At 40.4% G+C, this 11,037-nt stretch overlaps 1 protein-coding gene across 1 annotated transcript in view; it reads right to left on the bottom strand.

Moving 5' to 3' along the window:
* The window catches only part of LOC133546469 (zinc finger protein 37 homolog), a 20,350-nt gene extending 12,599 nt beyond the window's left edge, over positions 1–7,751 (bottom strand). Inside the window, exon 1 of the mRNA XM_061892235.1 lies at positions 7,248–7,751. Within this exon, the coding sequence (XP_061748219.1) occupies positions 7,248–7,422 (175 nt within the window). The 5' untranslated portion in view covers positions 7,423–7,751. The remainder of the gene's footprint in view (positions 1–7,247) is intronic.
* Positions 7,752–11,037: the final 3,286 nt, after the last annotated feature.

Below are 11,037 nucleotides of genomic sequence, written 5' to 3' on the forward strand. Positions count from 1 at the left end.
ACAGCAATGCTACGACAGAGATGGCAAGAATTTGTGGATATTCTGCGACACTCAAAGCAGATGCATTTCCAACAATAAAGTCAGAGAATGTTGTGTCACATGCGGTTTGCATCTTCCTCCGCTGCGGTTCCACCCAGAGGGCCCGCTGACAGCGCAGCCGGACACGCCCCCACGCTCACCATCGGACCGCGCCCACTCTCCGCCGCAGCTGGCCGCAGTCCACACCTGTGAGTGACGACGTGAGCTGCTTAAAAGACCAGTGGACCCAGGAATCCTGGCGGGAACTTAGTTATCTGTTGAAGTACAAACTCTCCGTCACCTGCAAAGTGAGCTGTGCGTCTCACTCTTCTCCGGATCTCCTTCGTCCTCAGATTGCTTCCTTCGTCCCTCGACTCCTCGCTTCCTTCCACGGACTACCCTGCCTGTCTTGCCCTTATTGGACTGCATCGCGTCTCTCAACACGCACCTCCAACACTTTGGTAAGACACTCCAGTTAATCTATACACACATAGTCTTACAACACACTCTTGGGTTTTTTGACACACACATCATTCTCTAGTTTATTAGTATTGTTATTATTATTATTATTATATTTTGTATTATATATATATATACTATAATATATATATATATTTTTTTACTTTGTATAAGAATAAATCTTTGGACATTAATGCCATCTGGTGTCCGTCCGTCACGTCTTTAGTAAACCATAACAGAGAAATCACAACGGTGAGTTTTGTTGATGTTATTGACTTATGTGCTAATCAGACATATTTGGTCACAGCATGACTGCAAGCTAATCGATGCTAACATGCTATTTAGGCTAGCTGTATGTACATATTGCATCATTATGCCTCATTTGTAGCGATATTTTCATCCAGCCCTTCCCTCCAACCACATTTAACGCCAAACAAACACTTACCAATGGACGGATTTAAGTTGTACCAGTGGTCAAAAGATGCAATCGTTGGTTAGGTGGCGATCGCCGAATTCGTCCTCGTTGCCGCTGTCTGTCGTGATATGATTAAATAGCTTCAGTTTATTCTTCAATTTCTCTTTTGCTATCTGCCTCCACACTCCAACCATCCGTTTCAATACATGAATCGCTTACGGCGCTGAAATCAGAGTCTGAATCAGAGCTACTACGCTATACTTTTCTGTGCTATCCGCCATATTTGTTTTTGTTGGCTTCACGAAGTGGCGTCACAGGACAATAGGCGGGTGGCTATAACGACGGTTAAAATCAGGCACTTTGAAGTCGTTTTTTGGGATATTGCGTGATGGGTAAAATTTTGAGTAAAACTTCGAAAAATAAAATAAGCAACTAGAAACTGATTTTTATTGGTTTTAACCCTTCTGAAATTGGGATAATGTTCCCCTTTAAAACATGCCTCCCCAAATGCTGCGATGAATGTTAGCACCTTTGTTTCAAACTGAAGTCAACATTTAAATAATGAACAATCAGATCTGCACAAGGAGTTATAAAGAGTGACGTGTAATAATGTCATTGTTACACCAGTCCTGCTGTTCGGTCCGGTGAAGACTGCTCTCATATGAAACTTATCTTAACTACATAATGTCAGTTATTTGAAGTAACACACAAATTAATAACATTGATTAAAAAATAATTCCGTTAGCAGGGCTCGAATTTAACCAAGGCAACCGTGACAAAAGCTGCGACTGCCCTTGTGACTTGCCGTAATGCCCTAAAAGATTGACCAACATCGACGACAAGAACATGCCGTGACCGCCCTTGACTTTCTAGTTCAGGAGTTAATTCGGCAGTATTTCCAACTAGGACTTTCCCCCATGTCCCTTTAGGGGTGTTGTGGCAAAATGTGAATGCCTGCCGAAAACGTATTTCCTTCGCTGAAGCTGCAGTTTTGGCTTGGTCTGTCCACAGCGGATTACTAAGTGTAAGATAAACACTTTATCTTCCTGGTTATTGTGTCGCTACGTGTTTAACATTATTTAAGACTTTATCGTGCCCGGGAAAGGACAGTTTGCCTCTTCTGTGGTATTGATGAGATTTAAAAGAGTGTTGTTAGTCCCATGTTGATGTGATAAAACCTCTTTCTTGTTTGGAAGATACACACAGCTGTAACTGTTATTTCTTCCTGCACATGATAAATATGTACAACAGGTTTGGATGTATTCATTTATGTAAAATTGTCATTAAATGTAATATTGCCTGACAAAAAGTGATTTGACGTAATATTTTGATATTTACACATCGCATATTTACAGAAGCATATTTTACTATAATACCCTTATGACCATTCCATATATCAAAATCAAGTACCTACTGTACTGTTTACTTGTTTAAATTCCCTTTTAGAGCAAATATCTACCCAAATGGACACTTTGTTGTTGACAAAAATGTATTTTAAGTAACATTTTCATATTGACATATCTTCCATCCATCCTTCTTTTTTCTACCGCTTATTCCCTTTCGGGGTCGCGGGGGGCATATCTTATCTCTGCATATTCTACTAGAATACCCTTATGGGCCTTACACATATGTAAATCAAGTACCTACTGTACTGTTGTTTAAATACCCTTTTTAGAGCTAAAAACTACCCAAATTGCCATTTTGCTGCTGCCAAAAATTGATTCCAGATAATATTAACAATAATAACAAAATTGTCAGAATAATTGTACATTAGTTATAACACAACTTTGTGTTCCATTAAGTTCAGGTCCCCTGCTAGAAGACAAAAACTGTATTTCATCTTATCAAACAAAAGGCTTGTAAAACTCCACTGTGTGCGATGGGATGCGACATGGAGGTGTCGGTTTCTTTAATCTATTGACAGCCACAGGAAGACCTTGTCCTGACCCGAGATCCACGAAGCGGAGAGGGAGCAGACCTGACGCAACTCCAGGCACCTTTTCTTTGAACTGTTTATGACTGAGTGCAAAAGCTGTGTACGGCCCCCCTCCCTTTAGAAACAGCTGCAGCTATGTAATCAGAAAAGGCCTTAAATAAGAGAGGACGCGTGGAACTCCCTCGTCAAAGCGTGGTGGGAAACTGTACAAAGTTGCAGCCCAGACGTTTCTCCTCATGAGCTAAATTGAAACCTGTCTCTGTTTGATTTCTTTGCTTCTTGTCTTGTCTAAGATATACCATCGGTGTTTGAACCTGATAAAAATATCAAAGCATTACTCTAAAACACAACATTATACATTCTGAAAATGTAAACGATAGCAAGAATATACCTACATATTTCAGAAAATTTCACTAGCAAACACTTTGTTTTAAAGGTTTTTACTACCTTTTTTTCAGCCCTTTAAGACACCTGTGAGTTAGGGCTATATAAATAAACATTGATTGATACTGTACAAAAATTCTAAATAACTGAAGAAAAATCACTGATAAACACTGGAAAACTGTCACTGAACGTCTTAGTGTGATGTCATTCTGTGACAGACGAATGGAACACAGTTTCCACATGGTGAGGACATTGATGGTCTGACTCACTGTCTTACGGATCACCTCAACTTCTGCCTAGACGTGACCTGCCCTGCCAAGACTGTTCGGTACTACCCTAATAACACACCCTGGGTAACACAGGAGGTTCAAGCTGTGCTCAACAAGAAGAAAGCTGCCTTCAGGAGTGGAGACAGGGAGGCAATGAGAGCAGCACAGCGGGAGAAGAAAGGACATGTGAGGAAGGCTAAGGACAGGTAGCCAGGGACTGCAGATGGAAATTAGCTATATAGCTATAATCTGGAACAGAACATATCTGTCTTTGAGCTTAATGTTTCTGTGCATTGTCCCTTCAAATAAAGACTAAACTAAGCAACAGGAAGAAGGTGGAGCAGAACAACATGAGGGAGGTCTAGTAAGGTGTGAAAACCCTCACAGGCCACAAGACAAAGACCAGAGCAGTAGGGGGGACAATTGAGATGAATAACTTCTTCAACTGGTTCAACCAGCACGTGTCCTCCCCACCCCCCACTCCTCATCGCAGCCACCCCCTCTTCTTCTCCCCCCAGCCATGGTTGTAACCCCTTACTCTTCCACCTCTACCAGACAATAGATGGGTTTCCGCTAGCGGCGATTACCCATAATCCTTCGAGTCAGCCGCCATCTTGTGTGTCAAAACTTTGTTTACTCGTCTGCGGCAGTTTTCTAAATATATTTCCACACTTTTGCAGCAACAATGACGTCCACTTCGGGAAATTTGAAAGAAGTCGTAAAAGTTCCCTACAGACAGACGCTAGATGGGGTTTGCAAAGCCAGGTATTTACAGAAATGGAAGGATATTGGCGATAAAGATCCGTATGAGATGGGAAAGCACGAATTGAAAATGTTATCCGGATATAAGTTACGCCGACATCGTCAACTATTTGGTGAACAATGTTAGTGCCTACACTCTGGATGAGCTCAAGGGCTACAAGTCGCTCGAAGCGTACAATTACTTTGTGTGTGGATGGGTACAGGAAATGAAACTGGCTACAATGGAAGATAAATGTGTGCTCATCGCTGGTGTTCGTCACTCTCAGAGATCAACTGATATGTGCTTGGTGCCGTGGGTCATATCAGAGAAGACGGGTCGTGTTTTATCAGGACACTGTACATATATGGCAGGTATTGGCGAAATATGTTCACATGTTTCTGCATTGTTGTTTGCCATTGAAACGAGCGTCAAGATGCGGGACAACACGACAGTCACACAGGAAAAATCTTACTGGCTACTTCCATCTGCAGTCAAGAAAGTTGAGTACAAGACCATACAGGACATTAACTTCACATCCGCCAAGACAATGAAGAGAAAGCTAGACAAGGCAATCGTATCTGGAGATACACCGGCACCATTAAAACAGAGGAAACTACCGGAGGTACGGAAGGGGACACAAGATGAACTGTCAGACTTGTACAGAGAATTAAAATCCAAACGAAAAATTAAGCCTGTCTTACTTTCTCTGATTCCAGGATATGCTGAAGACTATCGTCCAGAAGCACTTGATAAATAGTACCCAAAAGTATTTTCAGAACTATATGATTCTAACTATGCAACTGCATAGTTTAGGGTTACTTGATTTAATTCATTAAAATTTTAATAAAATCGTCCAAAAATAAGCAGCGATTGCCTATATTATATATAGAAGGTTATATTTGTGCAACAACAACGTCACACGTCGAGCGTTATTAAGTACAAGCACAGGCACAGTAGTTCCTCCTATGTTTTAATATCCATTCTAACCATAACACATTTGATCATCGATACAGAGAGCAACATAATTCAAAGTACCTGTTACAAAATGATCAGAGCAAACTTTATAACGTCGTTTTGCTGGATCAGGGGTAAATCCCACTCGATTGATTCTAGCTAGCCACAGGTTGCTCCTTTCTGTCGACAGTCGCTCGGTTTCCTTTCCCTGTTTTACTATAACCTTAGGGATATCGTAGTACTTTGTTGTTCTTTGTCCTGAATTGGCGCGGTTTACACAGCCCCAAACGACACGTGTGACCCATTCTCACAAAAATAACAACGGAGGCGTCCTTGGTTACGAGTGTTTGTTTTGACGCACAAGATGGCGGACAAGGGAATTGTGGGACGGGTGTGACGTCATCGGAAACCCATGTATAGTCATCTCTGTGGACCAGATCAGAGGTCAACTGAGGAAACTGCATCCTAGAAACTATCTGATGTGCACCAGAATCTATCTGATGTGCACTGCGTATTATTTAAGTACAGTCTTTTATTTTCCTACTTGCAAACACAGTGTTACTGTTCAAACTGTATGTAATGCAACAGTATTTAAAATTATTTAATATACTCTTTAAATAATGTGTCTTCCTTGTTTTTAATGAATAATTAAGGCCTACTATGCTACTGTATTTTAATGCTGTTTATGATGGTGGTACTTGGAAATCCAAGTATTTTCTGAGGTGGTACTTGGTGAAAAGGGTTAGACAACTACTGACGTAGTGACATTGTAAACTACATTGGCAGACACCATTTTGTTATACCCAAACGGCGTCTGCTCATACATCGCGCTTCCAACGAGATCTCCCCTTCGAGTAAAAAGGTTCCACAAATGTTCACGTTATACCATCTCATCTTATTGTCCATCATGTGAATGTTTGAAGTGGAACTAAATGTGATCTCTGAAAGGGGTACACATTATTACCAAAGCAGGGCCCCCATCCACATATACAATACTAGTACATATCTGATGAAAAACAACATTAGTTTTGTTTTTTTAATTATAAGTGTGCCAAACCACCTCTATTTGGACATTATCTAATGCAGGGGTGTCCAAAGTGCGGCCCGGGGGCCATTTGCGGCCCGCAGCTAATCGTTTACCGGCCCGCCACCCATTCTGCAAAGATTGCAAAATTGATAGTATTGCAATTCTTCATTTTTTTTTTCCATTGCTCAAAACAAATGACAAAAAAAATCAATGTTATAATGAATTATTACTTAAAAGTTATCACTTTAAAATGTTTTGTATAGAAAAAAATATCGCATATGTTGTGTGGTTGTCATATAAAAACATCAAAATTTGGAAAAAAGAGCATAAAATAAACAAAATAATAGTTCAAACTTAAAATTGACATATATATCGGAAGTTTATCTTGAAATTTAAGTGTTAAAAGTAAAAAAAAAAATCTAATAAAAATGCATCACTTTATGAGTGGGGAACCTTTCGGATCTCAAATATATTTAGTAGGATTTTATTTAACTTTTCACTGTGATTACTCAAAAATATTAAATAATTAAAATCAATAATGTCCTGCATTATTGATCTTTGAGGGCTTTAATTGCTAAATAAAGAAACTCTCCTGAAGGAATCAATAAAGTCATATCCATCTATCTAAATACTGCATATTTCAGTTTTACTATAAAAAACAAAGTTATGTTTGACGGAAAAGGCATAAAACCTTATTTGTTTTACTTTATATCAACCTCAAGTTGATATAGAGATTTACTGTAAGCCTTAAATAAAATAAATACAATAATAATTTGACCTTTTTTTTAACATTTTAGTGACTGAGACCCTCTATGCTCCCCAGGAGCCCTAAGGATTAAAAAAAAAAAAATCCATATATGTTGTTATGGTTGGAAAATGAAAAATATCAAAATGGCCCCTGCATGCTTACATTTTTCCGTGTTCGGCCCTCTGTGGAAAAAGTTTGGACACCCCTGATCTAATGGAAATGACTGCTGCAAACACGTCATGTTCATGATGAAATATAAAGTTAGTAAAAATGTGAGAGTAAGAAGTAAACAAACCTGTTCTGTGTAACACAACTTGAGGTTTCTTGAAAACAGCCTCCAATAGTTGACGTAGTCTCTCGTTCTCTTCTTTTGTACGAGAAAGTTCCTCTTTGTACTCTGCTATCGTTCTTTCACACATTTTCACACAACAAAGTTCCTCCTCATACTTTGCTATCGTTCTTTCGCACATTTTCACACAATCACAACACTTTACACTCACACTTGATCTTAACTAAGCGATGTGTTGATCAAATCCGCGTCTCTTTGTTAGCGGCTAACATGCTAAGCTAACTAGCATGCTAAGCTAATTGGCGCGCTCAAACAACTATCAAGCTAAGCGGGCCTAATAATCTCCAAATTTTGCTGAGACGAGTGGAGTTTATCCTGACACGGAGGATGAATAAAGTGTAGTTAGTAGCGATGTGAGGAGATGTGCCGAGGCTTAGAAGCGTGTGTGGAGAAAAGGAGGACTTTGCCGCAAAGCGCATGTCTTCCAAGCATGCGTCCGTAGGGGCGGGGCCAAAGAGTCATAGTTGTGATGTTTTGGGCTAGGGAGTATAAGAACTACACTACCCAGCATGCAACAGTAGTGACGAGCATGCGCGGTAGCCCCGTGAAGTGGTGTCGTATGTCGCCATGCAGACAGCTAGAATGTGGTTATGAGCACGCTGTGTGAGTCAACGTTGAACACGCCTCGTCTGCATTTATTACAATTAGACAGACAGCACAATAAGTGCATTAAAAAAACTACTAGTCGATTATTTTCATACATACATGATTTAAAGTAAAATACGGTTTATATATTTGAAATATCATTTTTGATTGATTGATTGATTGATTGATTGATTGATTGATTGATTTATTGATTGATTGTTTGGTTAATTGATTGATTGATACTTTTATTAGTAGATTGCACAGTACAGTACATATTCCGTACAATTGACCACTAAATGGTAACACCCCAATAAGTTTTCAACTTGTTTAAGTCAGGGTCCATGTTAATCAATTCATGTTACAAATATATACTATCAGCATAATACAGTCATCACACAGGTTAATCATCATAGTATATACATTGAATTATTTACATTATTTACAATCCGGGGGTGGGATGAGTAGCTTTGGTTGATATCAGTACTTCAGTCATCAGCAACTGCATCAACAGAGAAATGTGGACATTGAAACAGTGTAGGTCTTACAGTAGGATATGTACATCCAGCAGAGAACATAGTGAGTTCAGATAGCATAAGAACAAGTATGTACATTAGAACAGTGGTCCCCAACCACCGGGCCGCGGAAGAATTTTTTATAAAAAAAAAATAATAATAATAATGTTTTTTTTTTTGTTTTTTTTTTAAATCAACATAAAAACACAATATACACTTACAACTAGTGCACCAACCACAAAAAACTCCCCTTTTCATGACAAAAACGTCCCTTTTTCATGACAAAGAAGAAAAAAAAAAAAAAGAAAAAAAAAAGGTTTGTCCCGGTGGGATTTCTCCATCAGTTGCTTGTCACTCCTGACAACTCTTTCCGCAAGTCCATTCGACTTGGGAAACTCTGGGCTACTGGTGGTGTGGATGAAGTCCCGCTCCTCAGCATATTTCCTGAATTGCTCACACTTGTACTGTCTTACATTGTCAGATAGCAGTGTGTGTGGTGTACCGTGCAATGAAAAATGTCTTTTCATTTTGGAAATTACAACTGTCGCTGTGATGTTTTGTAGAAGGTCAATTTCAAACCATCCAGAATAGGAATCCACTATCACCTGGTAGTGTTGTCCACGTCATTCAAAAATGTTTGTAGCAACTGTGGACCACGGAAGGTCTGGAACTGGATGGAGATGAAGTGGTTCTTTCTGCTGATGTGGTTTTGTGCTGTTGCACACTGTGCAAAAAAGTAGTTCTTTAGTGATGTCTCGTGACATTGATGGCCAAAAGATGATACCTCTTGCTCTGCGTTTGGTCGCTTCAATGCCTGGGTGACCTTTGTGTACAATATTAATGTACTCTTTTTGTAGTGACGTTGGAATGACTGCTTTCTGCCTTTTCATGACAATTCCATCTTCCACAGTGAGTTCGTCTCTGGAGGGGAAGAAAACTTCAATGGCAGGCTGCAGCTGAGTCTTTCTGGCAAGCCATCCACGCTGGATAACTACACTGAGTCTGCATTACTTCAACCTCCTCCATGTGCTTCTTGAGCTCTTCCGGGCGGGCTGTAGAAATGTAGCTCACCGACATGACGTCGAAAGAACTACTATCAGATGGGCTCTCACTGTCTGTTGCATTAGGGGCTCTTGAAAGAGTGTCAGCCAAGTACATGTGCTTTCCTTTTTTGTAGATTAGGCTTATGTCATAGCTTTGCAAGCGTAGCAGCATCCGCTGAAGACGGGCCGGGGCATTGTGAATTGGTTTCTTCAAGATAGTCCCCAACGGTTGGTGGTCAGTTTCTACTGTGGTGGCCTTGCCGTACACATAGTCTCTGAACTTGGTGCATGCAAACACAACAGCTAGTAGCTCCTTCTCAATTTGAGGGTATTGACTTTCTGTTTCTGTAAGGGTGCGGGATGCAAAGGCTACTGGCCTTCCATTTTACATGAGGCAGCTCCTAGTCCAAAGCATGACGCGTCACAGGTCAGCCTGACTGGCTCTTTGACATCTTAGTAGGCCAATACTGGTGGAAAGGAGAGACATGCTTTCAGGCGGTCGGAAGCATCTTGGTGTTGCTGGAACCAGCACCATGCGGTCTCTTTGTGAGTCAGCTTCCTCAGTGGCGTTGGGATGTCACTGAGGTTTGGAATGTGCTTGCCAAGATAGTTAACCATTCCCAGGAAACGGTGAAGTGAAGTGACATCTGTGGGAAATGACATGTCTGTGATAGCAGCAGTTTTGGAGGGGTCAACGTTCACACTTTTACTTGTGAAGATATGACAAACGTAGCATACTTGGTCAAGTCGAAATTTGCATTTCTGCATGTTGAGTTTGAGGTTTATTTCCTTCACACGTTCAAGCACCTTTTTTGGCTTCCGATGATGATGTCATCGACAATGACTGAGCATGGATATCCAGCAAAGAGCTGATCCATTGTGCGCTGGAATACTCCGCTTGCTGAGTTAATGCCGAAAGGCATGCAAAGGAATCAGTAACGTCCAAAAGGAGTACTGAATGTTGTCTTCATTGAGGACTTCTTGTCCAGGCGGATCTGCCAGAATGAATTTTTTGCATCTAGCACTGAAAACATTTGTGCTGCTACCTCCTCCACACTTCTCATGGGGTGGTGGGGCCGTTTTAGTGCTTCATTTAAAGGCCTACTGAAAGCCACTACTACCCACCATGCAGTCTGATAGTTTATATATCAATGATGAAATATTAACATTGCAACACATGCCAATACGGCCTTTTTGGTTTAATAAATTGCAATTTTAAATTTCCCGGGAGTTTCGTCTTCGAAATGTTGTGTAATGATGACGTGTACGCAAGACGTCACAGGTTTTTAGGAAGTATGAGCGCTGCACACACACACAGCTAAAAGTCGTCTACTTTAACAGCATAATTATACAGTTTTTTTGGACATCTGTGTTGCTGAATCTTTTGCAATTTGTTCAATTAATATTGGAGAAGTCACAGTAAAAAGATGGAGTTGGGAAGCTTTAGCCTTTAGCCACACAAACACACGGTGATTCCTTGTTTAAAATTCCTGGAGGTGAAACTTTCCTATGGATCAGAGCGCGGTCAAGAGAACATGGATCCCGACCACACGTCAACCAGCAGGTTTCGGTGAGAAAATTGTGGTTAAAAAGTCA

This window comes from Nerophis ophidion, unplaced genomic scaffold (assembly GCF_033978795.1).
Source record: "Nerophis ophidion isolate RoL-2023_Sa unplaced genomic scaffold, RoL_Noph_v1.0 HiC_scaffold_30, whole genome shotgun sequence".
In the NCBI taxonomy this organism is placed as follows: domain Eukaryota; kingdom Metazoa; phylum Chordata; class Actinopteri; order Syngnathiformes; family Syngnathidae; genus Nerophis; species Nerophis ophidion.